Raw genomic sequence first — 23,861 nt, 5'->3', positions numbered from 1 at the left:
ACCAGCAAAGAGGTGTCGTGAGAAAGAGCTCCGTAGGCGCAGCCTGCTGAGAGTGGTCCATGGGATCCAAGGAGGAGAATCTGTTTTGGTATCAGCAGTTTGCTCTGTAATTAGAGAGTAGCACCAGCTTTAAAAACAATCATTCTGATATTCTCGTTCAGATGGAAACTTCAGTTTTTGAAGTGGACGGTTGTTTACTGTGAACTGGACTGAAACCAGCAACTCCGTCTTTGTTAGCAGCCATTAGACAGTAACATATTTTAGCTGCATATTACAAAATGGAGCAGATTAAGACAAAGGCCCAAAGGGTGAAATGTACTTTATTTCCTTCCCAGTATATTTTCCCCACAGTGTACAAATGTTATACTTTTTATATTTGAGACAAGCTAGGAAGAAAGGAGTTAAATCGCTTAACTCTTTATTCCACTTCTCCTAACAATTTACAGCCATTCATGGCAATTATATAGCCACCTATCAGTCCAGGTGGGTAACGCTTTGTTCACACTCAGAGTGATGTAAGTGCAGGCGGGAGGAACAGGGCAGTCATGCTCAACAGAGCCAGGCTGCAGCAGGGTCTCGCTGCACCAGGGGCACGGGCCTGGCCCCCGCTCAGCCGTGGCTCTGCCACACTGTCACAGCTCTACAGAGGAGCATGGTGATTTTTTTCAATAGATGATTCTTTGGCAAACTATGAAAATAATTTTGTTGGAGAAGGAAAAAAAAATCATTTCTCTTGCTACAGGGCTTTCTTCCTGCAAATTTCAAAGGTCTGCTGTGAATAATAGTGTTAGAGCTTCCAAGCTACAAGAATATTTTATAGTGGAAAGTGTTAGGCAACCAAAATAAATATCAGTTCCCACTGTTACAAAGTAAGATTTATTATTCTTTATGTTGTACCTTAAAACCTGCATTAAATGACATTTTTTGAGAAGCGGCACAATGTGTCAAAGAGTTGCTTTTTTCATAGGGACACTGCCTTGGTTTGTTCTAGCTTGTTTACATTTAAATGAGAAATAATTTAAGACAGAAAGAACATGAGAGCTTTCTTTGTCAGGAAAAATGTAACAGGAATTCATCTTCACAAAGGACTAAACAAAATCCTTAAATCCAAGTGCTTCCAGTCTCCAGGGTGTTCAAAATACATATTCCTACTTTATGGCTTGAATGTGTCTCTACTTACAAGATTTGTGAATATTTTGACAAACCTGGTCCGAGTTTTCTGGTAGGAAAGTTACAGATGAGGCAAGTTTTCCATGGTTTGGGGTTTTATGGCGAATGCGTTGCACAGCTCTGGTTATGTGCTTCCTTCTCATGACATCAGTGCTGAAGGGGAGAAAGAATGTAAACATCTGTTTTTTATAATTCAATTCCAGACTTATAACTTGATTAGGATAAGCAATGTTTCAACGTGATTAATTTTCCAGTCACAATATGATGGTTTGAGCGCGCAGTTTTAGCACCAATTTCAAGATGCGTAGAAGCAGATTCTGCTAATGAGGCAGATTCTGCTGCATCGCCCAACCTTCCCAGCCGCATCAAACGCAGCTGACAAGAACCCGCTTGCCTCATCCCACCAAAAACCAAGGATGTGATTTTCCTCCCGTTTGGCAACTACAACCAGGTGACGCCGCTCACCTGGGAGCGTGATGGCCTCCACCGGTGGGTGGTAAGGCCGGGACCCCAGCACTGAGCGGGGCTGTGGCCACCTCGCCTCAGCCCCACTCCACTTTCAGGCGGCACTGGGTTGGATCAGATTTTCAAGAGGTATTCAAGGCACTTAGGATCAGATTTTCAAGGGGTATTTATGTGCCTGCTGGGACGCAGCTAAGCATCTCTGAAAAACCTGGCCTTAAATCGAGCATGCTGCCTGTGGGCTGCAGAGCAGGCGGGAAGCACCGCGCCGCCCGCTTGCTTTCCCTTGCTGCCTGCTCTCCGGGCTGCAGGCAAACGGTGCCTGCAGCTTCTCTGTCCCCTTCAGCAGGGACCTCAGCACCGCTTCACAGGAGCAGGGGAAGAGTCGGTCTGGGAGGGACCGGGGCTCCGGCCCGCACCTTTCAGGTAGCGCTTGTAGAAGCGAGAGGTGGCGGCGCAGGAGGAGCGGCCCGAGGTGCCCAGCGCCCCGGTGCTCCCCTCTCCTCCCCTCCCCGGCAGGTGCCGGCGCGGTCCCGGCCCCTCAGCCTCTGCCGCCGGCGGTCGCCCCGCGCGGAGGCCCTGGGCTGAGGGAGGCGGGGCCGGGCGGCGCCGCAGCCGGGGCTCCCTGCGGCGCGGCAGCTCCCGCAGCCCGCGGCATGGCCGGGGCTCTGCCTTCTCCCTCGGGGCGGCGCTGCCCCGGTCCCGGCCCCAGCCCCAGCCCCAGCCCCGGCCCTGCCCGATAAGAAAGGCGGAGCGGGGCCGCGGCGGCGCGCAGACAAAAGCCGCGGCGTTTCCTGCGCTCCGCGCTGAGGGGAGCCGGGCGGGCGGCGGAACATGGCTCTCGGCGGGGCGCGGGCGGCGGGGCCGGGCTCCCTCCTGCTGCTGCCGCTGCTGCTGCTCGCCCTCTGCCCCCGCGCTAAGCCCGAGCCCGGCGCCGAGGCGGTTCCCGAGGGAGCCTCCACCTTGACCTTCGTGTTCGATGTCACCGGCTCCATGTACGACGACTTGGTGCAAGTCATCGAAGGGGCGTCGAAGATCCTGGAGACGTCGCTGAAGCGACCCAAGAGGCCGCTGTACAACTTCGCCCTGGTGCCCTTCCACGACCCAGGTGAGGGCTCGTCCCGGGCCCCGCTGAGGGAGGGACGCGGCGCCCCGGAGCGGGGAGCCGGGAGCGGGGCGGCCGCCGGGGGGCTCCTCTCAGCCGCCCCCGGGACGCGGCCGGGCGCCTCCTGCGGGCCCCCTGCCCCTCGTCCCTCGCACAGCGCCCGCGGGCCCACCTTTGTCTCCCCGCCGCAGCTGTTTCCCGTTGCTCTCCTTCTCCCCGGCCGGCTGCCTCCCTCCTTGTCACAGCCCTGGTGGCGACTGCAAGGGGAAACCAGAACAGGATGCCCCAGCCCGGTGATGCCTGCGCTACCCGGCGCCGCAAACGCCTGCTTTTTCTTACGAAAAGAAATCAGAGGAGGATGGGGCGTAAAGGCCCCTGAAAGTAGCCTTTCTGGTGCTAGTTTCTATGGGATTCTACGGGGTATTCCCGAGGTCGGTGCTTAAGAGTTTGTTTTTTGCAGGAATGTCATCGAACAAAACCAGGCACCCCTCCTGTTTCTCCCCAGCCGTGGACACTTCTGCCTGCAAAGCATTTGCTTGCCATTGTTACCAATATCTTAATCAAATTGCTTGGAAAACTAGGGAAAAACTTTCTTTTTTTTCTGTTTTGTTATCCATGAGCTTGCATAGGTTCTCTCTCTTTTAATGAAGAGCCTGTCTTTGTTGTATCAGAAAAACATCCATTTACGTATCTTACTATTTTCACCTTTGATGTCACATCTTTTTCTTCTACTTCTGTGTTTTTGTTATGAGACAAACCTGTGTGGAACGTAAAGCATGCCATACCAAAGATGCGAGCAAGAGGGGAGAGGATTTGTGGCAGTCGCACCCAGAACTCTTTTCTGCCGTGCTGGAAAGCCAAGCTAGCAGTTCTCCCTGGAGCTCTTTCTCCTTGGGATGGGGCAGAAGACCACCATGGTGGTTGGGGTGGTTTTGTTTTTTCTCTCCATGATTTTACATCTTTATATTTACATTTTCACTTTACATTTACTCTTTACATCTTCTGTTTCTGCTCACTGAAGTGGTTCATTGTGAGGGTTGATAACCCGCTTTTTCAGAGGGCTTGGATATCTGCACCAACTCTGAGAGCCAGAAGATGGCCTTGTGTGATGTGGTTTTAGTTTGTGAGCCTATTTGCATGGTCCTTTCTTCTCAACTCTTGTGCGTTTGTGTAGAAAAAAACTTGCAGCCTTGGTGTCACTGATACTTCCAGTGCTTAGCTCTCATCACAGGTCAGCTTCAAATCCCTTGTTTCAGTCACTGCTTTTTTTTTTCTTTTTTTTTTCTCCTCATCCCACGTGTGTTTGTTTCCTCATTTGGTCTTCCCTTTGGCTGGTTTCTCCATTGTATTCCTTTCTTCCCTGACCCCCTTGCTTCCACTGGCTCTCTGGGTCTTTGTGTCTGTTACAGCCAGAGCCCTGTAACCACACTTTCCTGTGCCACCACGACCTTGCTCCCTGCATCCCTTGCTGCCACTTCCTCTCCTTGCTTCACGTCTCTTCCCCTTGCAGGCTCCTTGTTCTCCTGCCCCGTTTGCTCTCTTTCCCCAGGAGATCCCTTTCCTCGGCAGATTGCATCCAGCAGAGTAGCTGAAACTTTGGTCTGCGTGGAGCTGAGTGAAGAGAAAGACAGTTCTTGTCAGCGATCTGCATTGGTGTCTCCTGTTAGGGAAGTCCAGCTTCCTCATGCAGCTGGGGGGCCATGCTTCTCACTGTCACGGGTGGCTTGTTAGGTCTTAATGTCGTTTGAAAGGTGCTTAAGTTTAAACTTTACTTTGTCTTGACTTCTGAAAATTATTTCTGTATGTCTTTCTTAGAGTTAGTAGGACACAGCACAGGCAGGTGTCTTGAACTTTATGGACGTAGCTGCTGATAATCTGTTATCTTACATCTACTGATGACCAAATCTAGATTCTTCAAAAGAAAATGAAGGAAATAGTGTTGTGACCAGCTCCTTAACTAACACCTTCTATGAACCTAGAGGAAGTAAATTTTCAGAAAAATCTTTTTAAAAAATATAAAATAAAAATTTAAAACTGAAGTTGCTTGGCTTGTATTTCAGTGTCCAATTCACTTACCTAGTGTGGTTCTGTCTGATGACAGCTCAACTAAACTGATGAGCACGAGATTTCTTTTTTTTCCCTCCAAGTTGTCTGCTTATTTGCACAACTGGATGATTTCTTTTTTGCTTCTTCAGAAAAAAGCTTTGTACACAGCTGTCCCGCAGACAAGCTTTCTTGATGTTTCTGTGAGGTAGCGTGGCCCAGAGGCGAATGGGACACTAGGAGGAGCACAACATGCAGCCGAACCTCAGCTCCATGGAGCTTCTGGTTTGTACAAGGCTATCCTGATCCAGACACGCTGTTTGTTGATGGGTAATTACAAATGTAACTCCATTGGTCTCGTCATTGATGTTGCACCCTGTGCCCTGTTCAGGGCCAGGGGCAGTCGCTCTGCAACACTGCTTGGTTGCTGCTGGCTGGTGGCACAGCTCAGGTGCTTTCAGACCAGCCTCAGGACGGACAGATTTCTGTTGAAAAGAGAAGAGTATTCATCAAAACCATGCATTAATCTGTCCTGAAAGAGTATTTGACATTGCACAAGGTACATCCGGATTATAAATAATTTGAGTTATGCAGTAGGATATAGCAGGATTTTCAAATGTGTTGTTACTAAAATGCTGCGTATTGATGCTGCATAGTGATGTGCCAATGCGCTGTGGTGGCCTTTGATGGTAGATTTAAATGTAGTGTCATGACCACTGCTGTGGTACTTTGCTAGCACTGTGGTGTTTTGGTAAAGCAGTAATAACTGACAAGTTTATTTTGTTGAATTGAACCTGAGGTTTTTGGCACAGTGCAGAATTACAGTCTACAGAAAAGACTTGTAATGGGTTTCACGTGCTGATGCCACTGAGCCATCTGGTGGTATGCTGAGATCTCCATTTTGGAAAAGCGTTTTGGTTTTGTCTTGAGTGTGTCAGAATGTGCAATGCCAGCAGATCACAGGAATTTTTCTGTTGTGGTTTTTCAATGCCTAAACACTATCACAGAAGTTTTGTAGCTAGTGAAAAGGGCTCTTGACAAAGAAATCTCTTGCCAGACTTGTATTCAATGGGAAAAAATGAAAAAATATCTCCCAAATCAAGGAGAGTTGGCAAAGGAAAATACTGTATTGGAGCTAAGGCTTAAGATCACTGAATGCTTTTGTAGTTGCGTGTTGTGGGTGCTGATCTCCTACTAACTAACTCCCATTGTATCCTGTGGAAACAGAACTGGGCTTGGAACATCTCTATTTAACATCTGTGGCCAGCTTTTCTGTTTTTTCTTTATGCCATTAAGGAATTTTGGAATGGAAAACAAGCCCAAGAGGACACATTCATCCCTAGCATTTTTCTGTAAAGCTAATGGAATTATCCCAGTAATAACTTTGACTCTGCATGATTCAATCAAGCATTCTTCTAGTGTGAATGACCATCTTAAAGACCAAACTCCAGCAGTTTATTTTAATTACAAGTATAATGAAGAGAATAGGGTTGCTTTACACATTTTTTTATATATGCATTGTTATGTGATATCATTAAGTTTTGAGGAAACCCACTCCTATAAATGTTGTTGTTCTAATGGGTTAGCCAGAATTTACATTCCTTTTTCCTTTCCATGGAACAGAAATATACAGGAAAACTCTGACTCTTCACTCGTCCCCTTCATCTTGAAGAAAGGTCTTGTTTGAGTTGTATTCTGAATATAAGGTTTTTGGAGACCTGGACTAAGCTGCCAGAGTTTGTTGTGCCTGAGCTTGTGCATAGGAGCACGCACACAGCAATATTTAGTAGAATCACAGAACCATTAAGGTTGGAAAAGACCTCCAAGATCATCTGGTCCAACCATCACCCTACCACCAATGTCACCCACTAAACCATGTCCCTAAGCACCACGTCCAACCTTTCCTTGAACACCCCCAGGGACGGTGACTCCAACAGCTCCCTGGGCAACCTGTTCCAATGCCTGACTATTCTTTCTGAGACGAAATTTCTCTTAATTTCCAACCTAAACTTCCCCTGGCACAACTTGAGGCCATTCCCTCTTGTTCTATAGCTATCTGTGAGAAGAGGCTGACCCCCAGCTCCCCACAACTCCCTTTCAGGGAATTTAACTGTTCTCGCAGTAGTGTAGCTATATGGTTATGTAGGCTCTGGGCTTCAAAGTGCACAGGATGATGTTAATGCCATTTAATACTCCTAATGTCTACAGATGTCTGACAGGAGCATCTCTTAGCCCTTCTTACAAATCGGACAGGCAATGTATTGCCTATGTGACAAGCAGGAAAACCTTCAAGCTGCTTTGTTCAGATCGGAACAGAGTATTGAACTTAAATTATCCACTTAGGGCCACACAATAAATGTACAGGAGAGCTAGAAATAACACTTTTTTTTTCTCCTTGGTCCCACTTTGCTTTTCTGAGAACAAAGCTCTGACTAAAATGGAGTAAGGGCTCATAATTGTATTTAACTTCGTAACCTGTAGTCTCCTTTATTTAGCAGACTTGCAGTGCCATAGCTGTAAAAAAGGTTAGGTTGCTGGACCACGTCCTAACTTGGGAGAAGTTCAGAAGGCCATAGGAAGGTCCCGAGAGCTTTGGTTTTTGTACATTTGATGGTTTTTTAGAAGTTATAAAGAAGAAGAAATATCTTTTTTCCCCCCAGAGCAGAAAAAGAAGACATTAAAACCAGCCCATTAGAGGTATTAAAATATTTCATACTTTCTGATACAAAAAGTATGGCTGTTAGATCAGATGGGCAACAGAGGGAGATGAGAGGCTGTGGGTGAAAACAGAGGAGCACAGGCTTTCCTTCACGGCTTCCCTTCTGCCCTGAGGAAGATGCGTGTGAGTGATAGAGAGCAAATTACTCAGGCCGTAGCCTCTGCCCCTGCCCAGCTGGAGCTGCTCCTGTGCCTTCCCTGCGACCTGTCTGGCCTCAGCCAGCACGGCACAGCTCCACGTCTTGGGGCGGGCAGCATCCTCCAGCCCCATGGGCCTCCTGCAGCAAGCTTCTGAGAGTCTCGCCAGCTGCCCAGCCCTCGCCCTTGGGCGCTCTCTGCCCCTTGTGTCAGCCTTGGGGTTGATGGGTGGCCGTTAACATTTTCAAGCAAAGCCCGAATGTATAGAAATCAGTTGTAGAAAACCTTCTCCCATTCAGGAAAAGTTGATTTGTCAATCTGGAACAGCCTGAAGAAGGAAGAGGTCATCTGTGGGGTTCCCTCTGTTTGTGGTGAGTGGAGTACGTGGCAAAACCCCATAGGTTATATAGGACACAAAGACATTGCCTCAGCAGTGTTTGGTAAGAAGAACGTCAGAGACAAAGAAAAGGATTCTCTCCACTCAGTTCCGGTCCTCTTTTTCTTTTGAGAGCTGGGTGGGTTTCATCGTGTTCCTGGAATCCCCGAAGTGGGCCAGTTGGCAGGTCTGGCCTCCCCCTTTGGGCAGGGCAGCTGTCGGCGCTTTGCAGTGCAGCAGGTTGGAGGTGCCAGACTGATCTTTCAGAGCAGTGCTCTTCACTCAAACTTCTGGAAATCCTACCTGAAAAAAAATCAAGTTTGTGTAAATTTTTTGGGAATTTGGTTTATTTTGGACCTGCTTAAATATATAATGACAGAAATAATGCTTGTGCTTCCAAGGTTTGAATTTTTTCTCCTTTGTGTTTTAGGAGACGCAGTGTAAATGTCCAGCTGTTCAGGGCTGTCTTGGCATGTCTGAAAACGAACAACAACCAGACCGGGGCATAATAATTGTTAACCTGTCCTTCTGTGCTGGAACTGCTTCAGAGTTACTATTGCCTCTCATTGCACCGTTGGCAATTCCAGCAGGAAATACTCTGTTTCCCGAAGGCTCTAATGCTGTCTCTTTATTGTTGTTACCGCTCCTGAGTGTTTTGTTGTTGCTGTCATCCCAGGAATGACAGTGGCAGCACCACGTGGCAGCGAACCCCTCCCAGCTGGGAGGGAAGAAGCCGGAGGTACCTCCTGATAGATATTTTTATCTGAGCCTTCTGTGGTAACCGTCCTGAGCATGTGTGAAATGGCTGTTTTGAAACCTGATTGTTGTCCTTGATGGAGTTGCTATGGTATCTATAAAATCATTTGTATGTAACTGTATGGATGTTTTCTTCATCTTCTGCAGGGACTTATCGGGGTCCTTCTAAAAGTAGCTAGTTATGTAGATTGCCAGTGCCAGAAGCTCCCGAATCTGAGACAGCTGAAATACGGTGCCATCATCCAAAGACTGATGAGAACATCACTTTAAATTCTGTTTTTCTACCACCTTAAGTCTGTGTATGCACATCAGCAAGTTTTACCCTCAGTTCTTGAATCTTTTTTTTTGAAGGGAAGGGATTTTTATCTCTATTTTTACCGAAAGATATAAAGGATTTCATTCTCTTCTGCTTTGCATTATGAATTATTTTTCATGTTGCATCTGAAATTGTTGCATACTGAATTGCACAGAAGTTACTTGTTCTGTTTTGCTTTCCTACCCCCAGCTCCAAGTGGTGGCAATAAGTGAAAAGCTCTGTAGCTCATTAGTAACGCATCCCAGTGTTATTCTGTCCCAATAATTATGACTGATGTAGTTGTGCAAATGAGCCTTGCTGTTTAGTAGTGCGTGCCTGTTCTCTGTAGCTTCCTGAATTTATGTAGAGTACGACGCTTACTCCAGACAAATACCTCATATGTCGCTGTTTCTCACGCAGACATCACTGTAAGTGCCATTACAGCTCAACCATTCCGTGTGCAACCAGGTAATTGTGTGGGCTTTAAAATTCACTCCTGAATACAGTGATTTTTGTTGTGAAAGCTTTTTATTGTTTGTCTTAAAATCTTTACCCTCACTACTATCCCCTCATGCGCTTGAAGACTCATTCACTTCCAGCTCCAGTGGGCTTTTCTTTGTGTCACTTACAACTCTGACGCTTGCCAAAGAGCAGCCAATGGCAAAAGAAAGGCTCTTCTGGAGGGTCCTGCGTGTTGGGCGGAGCGGGAGGGTGACGCGTGGCTGCCGACAAGAGTGTCTCGGTCACTCGCAGCAGGCAGAGCCTGTTCAGAAGCCACTTGTTGCTGTTCTCACTAACATCAATGTAGGTGTGTAGGCATGCATCGCAAAACACAAACATAGGGAGCAGCACGTGTCTGTTGAGTGACCCTGTGAAGCTGTGGTCAACATTTAGGCTGCTGCTGTTTGCACAGAAAGACTTACCCCTGCCTTCCTGCTTGAGGCGGCTGCCCTGTGATTCCTCACCCTTTCCTGGTTGATCTTGAGGTAGGCATTACGTAGTACTGACCCAGGCCAGAGAGCAGTTGAGATGGTGGGGGTAAAGAACAGCAAACCCTTGCCCCAGGTAACAAGTGGCTGGCACAGCATTTCACCCTGTCCTGAGCTGTAGCGATAGGACAAGGGGGAATGGCTTTAAACTAAAAGCGGGGAGATTTAGATGAGATGTTAGGAGGAAATTCTTCACTCAGTGTGGTGAGGCACTGTCACAGGCTGCCCACAGAAGCCCCATCCCTGGAGGTGTTTGAGGCCAGGCTGGATGGGGCCCTGGGCAGCCTGATGTAGTGGGCAACCCCCATGGCAGGGGGGTTGGAACCAGGTGATCCTTAAGGTCCCTTCCAACCCAAACTGTTTTGTGATTCTGTGAATGACCCAGGCAGCAACTATGGTACAATTCCTTTAAAAGGCAGGGTGGAAGGAGTGTCTGCTGAAGCAGTCTTCTCTGCCTGCCTGAGGCAGCTGAGGAAGGCACTTGTAAAACAGGGAATGACAGTCCCTGCTGTACAAGAGCTGATTTCATAGCTGTCCAGCTTACCAGTCTGTTCTCCTGCTCCTTCTTCTTCCTCCGCTTTGACTTCAGTTCTCCAGAGTTGCAACACTTTGTGTTCCCACGTGAAGTCTCACATGGAAGCCAAGCCAATCCTGTTTGTGGCAGTGGCTGTCTAGGAGGAGAACAAAGAAGAAAACACCTGAGAGGCCGCTCAGGCACTCCATGCTCTGTGTGCTTCTTTACCATCCAGCAATACAAACTGGATTAGGATCACGTGCCCCTGCCCCCCTGAACGCCCTGCCTGGTGACACAGAGCTGGGCTAGCTGCAGGAGGAGAAGCACGAGGTGATGGGGCTGGATCCAGCCGGCTGGAACAGGCTGTGCCTGAACGTCTCTGAACCAGTTGTGAGCAGAGCAAATTTTCGTTGGGTCGGAGCCGCGTGCTGTGGCTGTGGCTGTCTTTGTCCTGCCGTGCCCGCTCCTTAGCAGCCTCGGAGCTGCTTGTAGGGTGCTGTGTCGGCTTGAGGTGTGAGCTTCTGCAGTGTCCTGGCTCATGCTTGACACTGTGTGCGTGTGTGTTGGAGGCTGCTTGGAATTCTTGCTAGAGTGGATTCAGCTCAGTCTGTGGGGATCTGGATAAGCTGGATTCCTGGAAAAGGAGCAGGTTCTTTATTTAGTTAATGGATTTTGAATGTGGCCTAAGGAATGCCAGGAGGAACCCTTCAGATGGTGAAAGCCCTCAGATGCCAGTTAGTGTATGTTTTCTAATCAGTGCTTTGATTTCTGGCATATTCTGTGGGCTTTGGTTTGAAGGAGATGCATACTGTGGAGAAAAAATTGGGAACATATGTTTTTGAGTTTGCAAATGGCAAAACAATTTCTGTGTTGAAAGAGACTGATGGTGTTACTTGATTGCCTTGCCATGCCTTGATAATCAACAGTTTTGTCAGAAGAAATAGGATGGCTTTAACAAAATGTGCTCTGGGCTGGCTGCTTCGTATGCTTTCTTTACTACTGGCAGGGTGGATGGGTTTTACCCCTCAATTACATTGTAGAACATAATTCAGTTTGTGCAATACAACCAGTGGTTAGGTTTTCCTATGTCAGGTGCATTGCTTTTAAACCTGATTTGTGAGCTCCTTCAGCTCTGCCTACTGCGGATCCACGTTAGGCTGTTGCTGTGGGTCAGACTCGAGGCCCAAGGTTTGCGTGTTGTATAGGGTCAGTTTGCCTCGTTGTATTTTGAAGTGGGGTCAGAGGGGTTTAGATCACGCATATCCCCTTGTGGTCTGTTTTTGAACTTCTCTCGTTGCCTCTCGAAGAACATGTGCAACCTGTTCTTTGGTGACTGCAGATTTGTGCTAAGCTTCCCCGTGTTTTTCCAAAGGAGAGGTGCAGTGACTCCATGCTCCTGAAGCACTCGAATGGGATCGCATTATGTCAGGGTGCACGAAGCCACCCAGTGCACAGGTCTCATTTGCTTTCACTGACTGCAGAGGGTGCAAAAGTTAGTTCAGCTGAAGCCCTGAATTGAGGAGCAATGAAGTCAAGTGAGAGTCTTTCTGCTTGCTGCCTTCCTCCTGCTCTGGGGCTGGCTGTCCAGCTCGTTGTCCCTCGGGCTTGTTCTGTCCTGGCATTGCCCTGCCATAGCATGTGGAATACCCAGGTGAGCCCAGCTCCCATGGGGAATGGGTTACACCCCTCTGCGGCGTCCTCCCTGGTGCTGCTCTGGGGCACCCTCATGCCCATCGGAGCGGGGTGTGGCTGTGGGAAGGTGCTGAAGGACTGCCAGTATCTCGTGACTATTAGTCACTTTTTAAATTATTTTTTTGCTACTGATGGTGTGCTACCACCACCCCATCCCCGTGAAGATCCTCTTCTGGCTGGGCGTTTCGAGCTAAAGCCGAGTGACACTCAGCTCTAGTGAGGGGCCTCCAGCACGAGCCTAGGGGCTCCTGCGAGTCTACTCTACCAAGGGTGGCGGGGACGACTGTTGCCGGAGGATGTAGCTCATCAGTGCGCCTCGTTTGCCCTTCACATGGGTTATCAGCACAGTTTGAACCCTGGGTGTTGACCAGGGCCCCTCTCTGTGCAAGCTGATGGGGTAACTGGCAGCTCTGAGACCGATGCTAGCTGTGGGGATCGGCCACAGATGGGGCCTACGATGCACTTTGGTAATGTGTATTACAAATGTCACCAGGCACTGTGTGGTTCTGAGGAGATGTTAACTTACTGTTCTGTGTCCCATGTACTCTTCCATGTTGGTTTTCTTTGGCATCCTTAGCTCTCCTTTTTGCAGAGACACTGTGTGCAGTTTTCCAGCTCTATGCGAGTTGTAGCCATCTTCCTAAAATATACTGAACCGCAGAGTTCAGTCTGCAACACATTACTGGTAAAATATTTGCATATTTGAATATGACATGTTCCCAGACACCAAGCCAATAAGCTGCATACATCGCACACAATGAAAGAGAATTGAAAGTGCTGAAGTTACTGTCAGTAATGCATTCCCATTAAGCTCTCTTAGCAGCCTGCTGTGAAATGGAGGCTTCCTGTGGCACCATATGCTCCAGTAGTACCGAAGTTCATGCATGATACCAGGTACGATGGATCAAGCACAAATGTGTTCAGGGTGTGGGTGCAATACGGCGGGACTCCCAAAGTAATCATGGGTGTGCCAGCGCTGTGTGGAGAGGATTTAAAGCCATTCCTTAGAGCGTGCGATGGCTCTTGGGGCAGACAGCTGCCCCCTTACGATGCTGGGCCTGCTGCAGGGTTGAAATGGAGAAGGACTGAGCTTTCACTCTGTACTTCTGCACTTCAGTGTTTTCACGGGAGCTGTACCGCTTCCTGCCTCTGGTGTTGCTCCAGCCACAGGAGTGCAAAGTACGAAGCCGGCTTTGAAAGACAACTTCACGCAGCCTGATGCACAGTGGAGCCAAATCCTCAGCATCAGCTTTATAATTAGAGGAGAAATTGCAGTCAGTAGAGCTCTCCCGCAACCTTACTGGTATGCAATTAGGTGTAGCTGAGAGCAGAATGGGACCCCACATTTTCAGCCTGGAAAATCCCTGCTGAAGTGCCGGGAGTGGGGGTGGGTTTGCGTAATTAAGTGAAAATGAAGGAATGTCTTGGGTAGCTGCAGCCTTAGCCAAATGCCTCCTGTGTTTGCTTGGGATAGCAGCTCTAATCTGCAACCACAGGTTACTGCTGGATCCCTGCCATCTTGTTTAAATTACATTCATGGCCTAGGGGGGTGTAAGCAGGAAGCCATTGTAATTTTCATGCTGTGGACACCAGTGTATTTTCATGAGCTGAAGTTAAGTGTCTCTAGGGATGCTGAATATCACTGAAACATTTCCTGAGTTCTCTTAAGCTGCACAATGGTATGTCCGAATCTGTTTTCCAAAGGACAGAGCCTTTTGTTTAGTTAGTGAGGTCTCGGTGTAGTTCACTGAACTAGTAAGCTTTTCCACTTATAATTTATTGAGGAACAGAAAAAGAGGAGAAAGTTGTGCAAGAAAAATAAGGAGCCTTAGAACAGCTTGGAATACTCTGAGTTCTCTTATGTCCCCATACTAACTTACATTGTAACTAAACCCTCAAGGAGGCTGTCACTTTTTAACTCGTGTCCCAGATAGCTCTTTAGGCTGTAAGTAGGTGAGCGGGTTGGGTGTGCGCATGGCTTCAGGCAAGCGTGCGAGGGCTGGTTGGGCAAGTGGCTCTGCGTTTAGTTTCATTCTGTGTGTTACGTGGCCCGTATGGCACCAAGACAGCGGCAGCGTGGTTTACATCGGAGATCTCCAGCATCGCTGTGCTGACGCTTGCCGGAGTTGGAGCCCCAGGAGCGCTGCTCGGCCCCGGGAGGCAGCGGCAGAGGCCGAGGCAGGCGGCTGGGGGAGGTCGCGTGGGGCGAGGTGCCGACAGCGCTGCTGCGGCCTGCAAGAGCGCGGTGCTTGTGCGGGAGCGCTGCCTCCCGGCCTCCCGGCGTGCTGCCCGAGAGCCTGCATCGGGGCGTGGAAAGGGAAGGCGGCCTTGCTGCTGTAACACTTGAGTATTGTTCTGCTACCACGGTGTACGAAGGTGACAACAGCGCGTGCTGGCTCTGTTGCGTTTTAAAGCACTAAGCAATTTTATCGTGGAAGGAGCGACTCCCTGGGAAGAGTGTGGTAGCTGCGTGTGGAGTAAAGCAGCTGCAGGAAGCTGCACCTCCCAGGGAAGGGGGCCGGCAGTAGGGCTGCTCCTCTTTGGCCTCCAGCTCTGCCCTTGTCTTGCGGCGGCGCTTTGAAGTGGGTCGCTCCAGCCCTTTGGGCTTCAGCATAGCCACCGATGTGGGTGCGTGCCCCGGTTTTAACAGGGAGCACAGAAATTCTCGCAGGGTAGATGTGGGAAGGGCACGAGGGAGGCATCTTAGGAGACCCTGTTGCACGCTTACTTCATGGGGATGGGTCTTGTTTTGTGATGGGTATGATTTGAGATGAAACAAAAGATGAAGCCCTAAGTAAGTGAAGTGCATTTTGAGTTAACTCTCTTACCTGTATAAAACTTGTTCAGAGATTGAAAGGTTTTATGCACTTGAAGTCTAACATCACAAATGTCCACAGCCAAAATTTGTGGTCTCTCAAGCGCATCTCACCTTTTGTGCTGTGGCTGCACAGCCTTAAAACAGGCCCTTAGTTACTGGCAATGAAATGTCCCATTGTCTAGATATAAAAGCCAGTTTTTCCACTTTGATCCTCTGTCTCACTGAGCAGGTTTTGATCTCAGTTACCGTGGAGTAAATGCAGAGTAATTCCCTTACAGGAAATGATATTAGTCTGGATTTACACCAATATAACTGAGGTCAGAGTCTGGCTTGGGTTGTCCACTTTCCTATCTTCCTAAATACTGCATATTTCCCAAATAGCCTTTCTAACCTCCTCTTCAGCCCTTGCGGTCTCCTCCTGCTTTCCCAAATTCCAAGAGTAACAACGTAGGTAAAATGTACTTGCTGAAAGATTATTTACCCAGGGTCTGCTTTTTATTAGCTCAGCTGTTTCTTATTTTTTCAGCCCTGTTTGAAGTTTCATTGTACTTGAGATAGGATCTGCATTCATCCTGCTTTTCCTACTTGATTCAATTTTGTCAATTAGAAGTGCGGTGTTTTAAATTATAGGCTGCCCTTCGATGCTATCATTGAGAAAGAACCGTATGCCTCAGTGACATTTCAAAGGCATCGTTAACTCTGAAGTTCCGCAAAAGGTTGTGCCTGAAGGCATTCCTCTTAATCAGCACCATAATGCCTCTGGAAGAGCTTAGCAAATGCTAGATGTGACTTTGGAGAACAGGATGAATTAAATTGTTCCTGTTTTTATTTCCTGACATTACATTAGCTCTGTACAAGGGTACTCTGAGCTCTGCGACAGAGTGTTTTAACTTGGGATGTGTGAGAGACATCTGAGCTTTATCAGGGTTGTTCTGTTGGTTAAGTTGGGTTTGCTGTTAAGATTGGATGTTTGGGTGGTTTTTATCAGTGTGTATGTAGCCTGTCTGGTCCACTGGGATCTTGGTCCATGTGATCATAGCACTGGTACGAATGGCTTTACAGTCGTGCTTCTACTGTAACTAAACTGCTCTATGTTTAGATGTAGAGCTTAGTGATATGGTTTAGTGGAGGACTTGTTTGTGTTAGGTCAGAGGTTGGACTCGGTGATCTTGGAGGTCTTTTCTAACGTAGATGATTCTGTGATTCTGTGATACTGTTACAGTGTCTTGACCTTCATTTGATCATGTATAGTCCTGTCCAGAGTATCCTGCTCTTACTGTGGTGGTAAAGCAAGGACAGGAGAAGAGCAGCACCCCTTCTTTCATGGCTTGGAGACCGTGGGCAGAAAGGAGCTAAGTCTGTGTCAAAACATACAAATGGCTTTGGATATATTCTATTGATTTTGATGCATTTTTTTTCATATGCTTAAGTGTTTTCCTGAATGGGGCCCTAAGGGTTTGCCTCAGGCTACAAAGAGAATCTTTGGCAGAGCTAGCGATTGAACTTGAATGATGCGATCTTAATCATTTGCGTGGCATTTTACACTGCAAAAACCTGAACCTGAGCTTTATGGAAAGCCTGAATCAATATTCATGCCTGTACCTGAATCTCTCCTGCATTCCAGGTAGCTGCAGTCTGTGCCATCAGCATATAGGTGGGCAGTTCGTAGAAACAGACAGCTCCTCGATTCTGTACGTAGGCAGTAACTTAAAGAGAGTTCGTCAGGCACTTTAGCCTGACTGTTAATGTGCGTGGGACCGCTGGGTTGCTTTGGGAGTGCCATTCATAGCTGTGTTTTTTTCTCGTGATTTTGAATTTTCACCTGATTTCAAACCTTCTTTTGGAGGCAAGAGGTAAGGTGTAAGGGAGAAGCCCAGGGCAGCGGTAGCGCAGCCATCAGCTCGGATAGCTGTGCTTTCTCCTTAGAAAGGTCTGCGCTGTGGGCCAGATGTTGGCTTCCATTTCTCAGGCCCTTGGTGGTGGAAGCCTCGTGGCTGGAATGAGAAAATTCCAGAGGGTGACAGAAATCTGAGGCTGCACTGAGAGCACTCTGCTACTTGCCAGCGGCACCCCCAGTCCTGGTACTTGGCAGCTGTGGTTTGGAAGCCAGCACCCGCCTTTCCCTTGGGCTCACTCGAGCATTGGAGCGGATCCTACTTAAAGTATCCTGGCCTGAATTGTCAGAAGGGCTGTATTAGAGCACCGTCCCACTCACAGAGCGAGGCTTTCTCAGCGTTGTGCTGCGTCTGGAAGAGGATCAGCTTTTGTTGCCCTATGCAGGGTGCTTGATGGCATCCCCAAATCTAAATTCTCGCAAAGGAAGAACGCTTTGTGCTCTGTGTCATTTAAACAGTCCAAACAATTTATTGTAAACAATATGTGTGGTAAGTGCTTCCAGTTTTAAAATTCAGTAACTAACTTAGTTACTCTAAGAGTAACTGTTACTTACTGGTGATTTATCATTTTGCTTCCACGCGCAAGTTCTGTGTGTCTCCAGCAGTGTGCTGAATACTTTCCGGTCTTGTTGGGCTGTGTCAGACAGGAGATGAAACTGGCAAATACCAGGATCAAGGCAACTGAGAAGTCTGAGCTGATTTCTGTGTTTTAGCTGATGCCAGCAGCCTGAGCATAAATAGTGGAATTATTTAAAACGAATTATGAAAGATGAGAAAACAGAAAACAATGTTTTTGCATGAAGTATTCCAGTTTAGCTCATTGAAGTAATCCTTATGTGTAGTGGAAAAAGATTATTTTGTTTGGGGTAAAAAAGTTAATGTTCCCATATCCTTCTCCTCCCTCCTTCCCCACATCTGCTTTTTGAATTAGTTTGGAGTGTGCTTGCATTTTTAATGTGGTAAAACTCAGTGGAATTTTATAATCCACAGATAATATTTAATTGAATAAAAATGTTTCCCTCTTGTCCCCAGCTTCCTAAAAACTGGTGAGTACTCAAACCTGCATTGAGAGCAAATGTATTCTCACTATCTTCCTCTTTCTTCTCCCGAAGCCGGGCAACAGCTCCCCTACAGTCATCAAGCCCCTGCTCTGCTGGGGCATCCCACCCCTGGATGCGCCGCATCCCGTTCTTGTGGTCAGGGCACTGAGCCACCATGAAGGGGCAACAGAAATCTGCGCAGAACGTGAGTGGGATCCTGCCGGCGTGGTGAGCCGCGCCGCGTGGATAAGCATGGTAAATCTGGATGGATTCGTAGCCAACCAGTTAAGTGCTCATGAATCTTTCTGTAATGAGCTGCCCAGAGTTACTGCGTGCGTAGGAGAGCCAGCAGAAAAGGAAGCACGCTTGCAAGCGAGCCACCAGTGCGAATGAAACAAATGCTGCTTCGGGGACTCATAGGTGGCACCTGGGTGGAACTGCTGGCAAGGTGGCAGCACCAGGCCCCGCCATCTGGTTGGTATTTTTGTGAAATTAAAACAAGTTTATTGTGAAACACTTGGGTGGCGTTAGTTCTGAGTTAATGCTGAGCCAGGCCTGTGGGTTTGGCTGCCTTCTCGAGGTGGGAGCTGCACACAGGGAGCGAGGATGCTGCACTGTGGCACTGAGAGTACTTAGCAAGGGCTCTCGCTTTGCCTGCTCAGAAGTAACTAACTGGTAGTGCTGCGTGTTTGGCAGTGGAGTCCCAGACCTGATTCAGCTTTAACCCATACAACGTACAAAATCGTTGTGCTTGCGTCTTCTCCACAGAGATGCCAGTGGTGTCCTTTGTCTTGGTAGGGCAGCATCATCTGCTTCAAAAGCTGCTCAAGCCCAAAAGATTTTAGGTAGAGCCTGGAGGATGGAAAAGAAAGTGACAAATCAAGTTTTAGGACAGGAACTGCTGAGTGGGGCTTTCTCACCCTGAGGTGGCTTGCAAGTGCAGTTTGCACTGCACACATGCCTGAGCAGCTGGTGATGAAACTGCTGTGTTCCACAGCTGGCGAAGCAAGCTGAAACAGCTTTCTGACAAATGCACGAGACTCTTCCAGGTTTGGTTCTTTTCTAGCCTTATTAGATTTTTAAAATTATGTTGTTACACGATAGTGTTTTACTGTCTGAGGTCTCAATTCAATAGCCCAAACGACTGTCAGCAGAGAATTGGATTTGAAGTGGAAGACTGTTTACGTGCCATGGCACGTACATAATGTCAGGGAATTTACAGGTTTTCTTTCCCAAATAATCAGTAAACATGAATGACCTGAAAGAGGACTATAGGGATAGACCACTGAGAGGTGGTGGGGCACTGGGACAGGCTTCTCAGGGCAGTGGTCATGGCACCAAGCTGCTGGAGTTCGAGGAGCATTTGGGCAGCGCATTCAGGCACAGGGTCTGGTTTTTGGGTGGTCCTTTGGGGACCCATGAGTTGGACTTGACGATCCTTGTGGGTTTCTTCTAACTCAGATATTCTATGATTCCGTGGTCAGGATGGGAGACTTCTGCACAACAGGATTTATTTAACAAATACTCTCAGACACTAATTGCATGACTACTTGGGGGACAAGCTCTGCTTTTTTGATTCCTCCCCCAAATTAAAAGGATTACATAAATGCTCTTCCATGGAGGTGGCAGAAGTTTCACTACTTTCTGCGCAGCTGTGAAATGGCTCCCAGCAGCTAAAGCGAGGAGGATTGCGGGTGCCAGGATGTGGCTGGTCAGCCGCTCTGAGTGTGAGCGGTGGAAGGAAGCAGAAGCCGCACCACGAGGCACCTTTGGCAGTTTGTACCCAGAAAGGAAGGAGCTGCGTAAGGCTGTTGTCACCACCCAGCTGTTCTGGCAGCCCTGGAGGAACTCCGCAGCCTGGCTGTGCAAATCCTTCCCTGGGTTTGTGGTGGCTGTTAAAGTTTCTCAGGCTTCCTTCTGTGTAATTCTGCAATAAGTTTATTCCTTCCTGAATGATTTCTGCTGCTTAAAATTGTTTTTGTTGGTGCTTTTTAGAAAGTTACACAATTGCAAATGATACGGGCAAAAGCGAAGGGATGAGAGAGAACTGCTTGCATCTGACTTGTCAGCTACCAAAATGAACAGTGCTCTAGTAAGGGTTTTGAGAGGTTTAGCTGGCCTTCAAAAACTTGCTATATCTTTCTTTTCAAATCACCGCTTCAATCCAAACCTCATCTTTTCAAAAATAGAGCTAAAATGTTTCAGAATCCTTTTTTTTGCACAGATTGGCTCTGTCAGATGAGCAGTTTTGCAGGTGTTTTCTGCAGCTTTTTCCCGTCACTTTCTTGTGCAATAGAGCCTTGCCAGGGATAATGAGTGTCTGTAAAGTAGAAATAGAAATAAAATATCTACAAAGTCTTCCATCTGAATAGTAGATTTTAAAAAGGACAAAAAAGTTGCTTTTAATGGGATACATCAGTTACTGGTCCTTATCAAACATCTTTAAATAGATGCTTTAACTTAAGCAAATTGTCGCTTCTTTGTTGCTTCTTTGTTCACAGCTGTTTTTGAGGCAGCACTGAACCATCCTTAGAGCCCCGGGAGTAACGCTAACAACTGTGTGTTGTCAGAGTGAACGAGCAGTGTATACAGACAATGTTATTTGCCATAAAATTCCATGTTCTGCCAGCTGCAGATGGATTAGTTTTGTGAAGTGGACATTTACTTAGAATGAGGTATGAGGATTTGAGTTTACAGTTATAATGGCTGAAAGGAAACAGTTTGGGTTTCTAACGGTTTTACGTTGGTAATCCTTTAGCAATTAATTATCTGGTGTAAGACTTATAGGGAGCTTGGGTCAGTTCTAATTGAAATCAAGAAAAACTTTGTCATTGACTTGAATACAGATGCTTTTTTGATAGTATATATATAAAAAAAAAAAAAGAAGACTTTTGGTACAGAGTAAATCCATATGCAGAATACAAGGAGCCATGTACCGAGTGTAGCAACTTCTTTCCTAGCAGCTGGTCTCAGAGTATTTTTGTTATGCTTGGAAATATCCATTGTCAAAAGATGGCAATTGGATACACCATAAAACATTTTATAGCACAGAAATGCACATATATGCATGTGCACGGCCTCATGGCATAGAACCTTGTTTTCATTCTCCTAGAATTTTCTGTCAGAAATCTTCCGTGTGTTCTTTTGAGAAACCGGTGGCTTGGTATGAAAACTGATTTGGGGCTGATTGGCTATTTGTGTGGCTTGCTGATAATTGCCAAGAGTGCAAGAAAACAAAATTATTTAAATAACTTTTCAAGGACTGTGTCTGGCATCTGAATGTATTTTAGGTCAGTCATGTGCTGTTCTGCCTTGTCCCACATCACCTAACCTTCTGTGGGCAAAGAAACCCCAATGGAGCCATTTAAATATAGCACTGTGTTACATCTGTGATATCTTTTTAATCTATATTTTTTTAACCATATAGAATCATTAAGGTTGTTAGTTATCCTGTATCCTTCATGAAAGCCATGTGGCTGCAGTTCCAGCATGAGCCAGTTGTTTGTTTGGTTCTGGTTGTGTGTCTGATCAAAAAGCTGACCTGGCCTTGAGTAAGGTAGCGCTCTCCAAGGATCTTCCAAGTCTCTTTGAGCAAACTAATTGGTCAATATAATTATTCAAGCAGCACAGGCTCTTAATTAAGACCTTGTAATTTAATTAATTGACTCTGGAAAAATAAGCCATGGCTTTCTTTTTTGCCAGTCAGCCTACGGACTCCTACTGTCCTGGGATGTGTTCAGGAGATGTGGTGGGAAGCAGAGGTGAGTGCAGGCAGAGCCATCGGGGAAGCCCACGGAGCCTGCCGGCAGTGGAGCTCGGTGGGTCCTGGCCAGCAGCTGCGTGGGCAGCAGCTTGACACAGAGCTTTGTGGGATGCTGCAGCAAATAAGTGAGCCCCGTAACCTAGCGCCAAGTGTAAAATGAGATTTAAAAGTTGAGTTTTAAAGACCATTTGATTTGACTTCAACATGTTAAGATTGTTAATCACAAAATAGGACTGTAAAATTTGTAGTTACATTCATTCCTGCCTTATCCTTCAGTGTAAGCTCTTTATCCAGCACTGTTACAAGCGCTGAAGGAGTATTGCCAAAATACACAGACTCAGAGATGAGACAGAAATAGACCTGGACTGAACTGGAGTTCAGTCTGGAGAAAGAATTTAAAGAGCGTTATGAACTGAATTTTACTTGGTTCAGATTGTTGTTAACAAGGGGAAATAAACAAAAGCAGAAAGTAATCTGATGACCTTCTCAGATGTTCCCTGGGAGCTACAAGCGTGGGCCAGCTTCAGTAAATGCTTGCTGCTCCCCTGCCGCACAGTAAGGAAGCGGCGGTTGCGGCTCTTATCAGCTGTTTATCCCTTACTGTAGGGCTGAAGGAAGCAAAGCAGCCGGGCAATGCTTGCGTGCTGTATAGAGTCAACAAATGCATTTTATTCTTGTCTGCTGGCGATTTGTTATTAGACAAGAAAAGAAGCGTCACAAACTTGTGTACTCTTGGCAGCAGTAGGCTAAGAAGCCTAAAACCAAGACTTCCTGCACGAAGGAGATGCGTATGAGCACAGGCAGCAGTTGTGTACGGGCTTGGGTCCCTGGGGTGGCTGCAGGCCTGCATGCGGAGGACCACCTGGCTAAGGCTCTGCAATCCCCGTGGCTCTTCCTGTCCCTTGGCTTCTCCTAGGGGCTGCCAGCTGGGTTGCCAGCTGTGGCTGTGTGTTCTGTAGTGTGGGCAATTGTCCACTGAGAGCTGGCTGGAGATGGCCAGTCACTTCAGAAATGCTGGCTGCCGGCCCTGGTGAGGAGGGACCTGGGGGGCCGTTGGAGCCACCAGGGGATATGGGTAGGAAGGTGGGTCCCCTGCAGGTGCCAGCACTCAGAAGGGTCTGTTGTCCCCAGAATGAAAAAACTTGCCTTGTTTCAGTCTCCTCACGTTTGGGAGGGGTAACAGCCTCTGGCATTGCTTTGAATTTTAACCACACAGCGTCAAGGTTTCTGGTCTCCTTGCCTGGTATTTGTGTGCCAGCAGTAAACAAAATCTTCTCCCCTAACAGTGGAACCAGAGGGGATGTTCAAGTGAATTATTTTCTTGGAACAAAAATCATCCTGGAGACCTACTTAATTCAGGCGTTCTTTTTCTTATTTCCAGCCTGAGGAAATAGGTCTTCTGTGGGTGGTTCCATAATGAGTGTGATGTGGTGCCACCCATGCTAGGGGTTGGAGAAGCTGTAAGGCTGTTTTGTGCATCAGCCAATTAACAGGGAATTTGTAGCAAACATTTATTTTAACTGTCTCTGTAGACAATGAGGCTATTCTGCATATCCTATTTTATTACTGTAGTTCTTAGAGAAGTTAACAATGGGCTTGTTATTGTGCTAGGCAAACTAGCACCTAATTTTTATTATTGGTTATTGCATTTGGTAAATAACTTGTAGAAAATGACACTCAAGACCCGTAGGCTGAATTTAATGCTGGTTGTAGTAGATGAAAGATATTAGATTTTCTTCCCTGGAAATCCCCAAGCTGGCTTTCCTTTTCCAAGAAATATAAGCGTGTATAGTGTCATTTTTTACCATAGTTATTTTTCTTTATCAAAGAAAAACCAACATAAGGCTCTTAGATGTTACAAGAATGAGAAATAATAATAGATATATAGATAATAATAATAATAATAATTAATATCTTGTTAAGGCAGATTTTTAGCAAAATCTCTTATATCTTTGGTCTCTAGGATTCATCCATGCTTTGGCCGCTTGCCCTGAGGTAGCTGCTGGAGAATTAGATGGATGAGGGTGGTGACTGTGTCCAGCAGTGAGCTGAGGATGGACCTTTGGCAATCCTTCACGCTAGGCTGC

The 23,861-nt window shown here is 47.1% G+C and overlaps 1 protein-coding gene across 1 annotated transcript in view; it reads left to right on the top strand.

Annotated features, from left to right (window-relative positions):
- The first annotated feature begins 2,406 nt into the window (after nt 1-2,406).
- The window catches only part of HMCN1 (hemicentin 1), a 203,689-nt gene continuing 182,234 nt past the window's right edge, over nt 2,407-23,861 (top strand). The window contains exon 1 of the mRNA XM_035537930.2: nt 2,407-2,740. Coding sequence (XP_035393823.1) covers nt 2,467-2,740 — 274 coding nt within the window. The 5' untranslated portion in view covers nt 2,407-2,466. The remainder of the gene's footprint in view (nt 2,741-23,861) is intronic.

Source organism: Cygnus atratus, chromosome 8, assembly GCF_013377495.2.
Source record: "Cygnus atratus isolate AKBS03 ecotype Queensland, Australia chromosome 8, CAtr_DNAZoo_HiC_assembly, whole genome shotgun sequence".
Lineage (NCBI taxonomy): Eukaryota > Metazoa > Chordata > Aves > Anseriformes > Anatidae > Cygnus > Cygnus atratus.
This window is presented reverse-complemented; position numbering and strand designations above follow the sequence as displayed.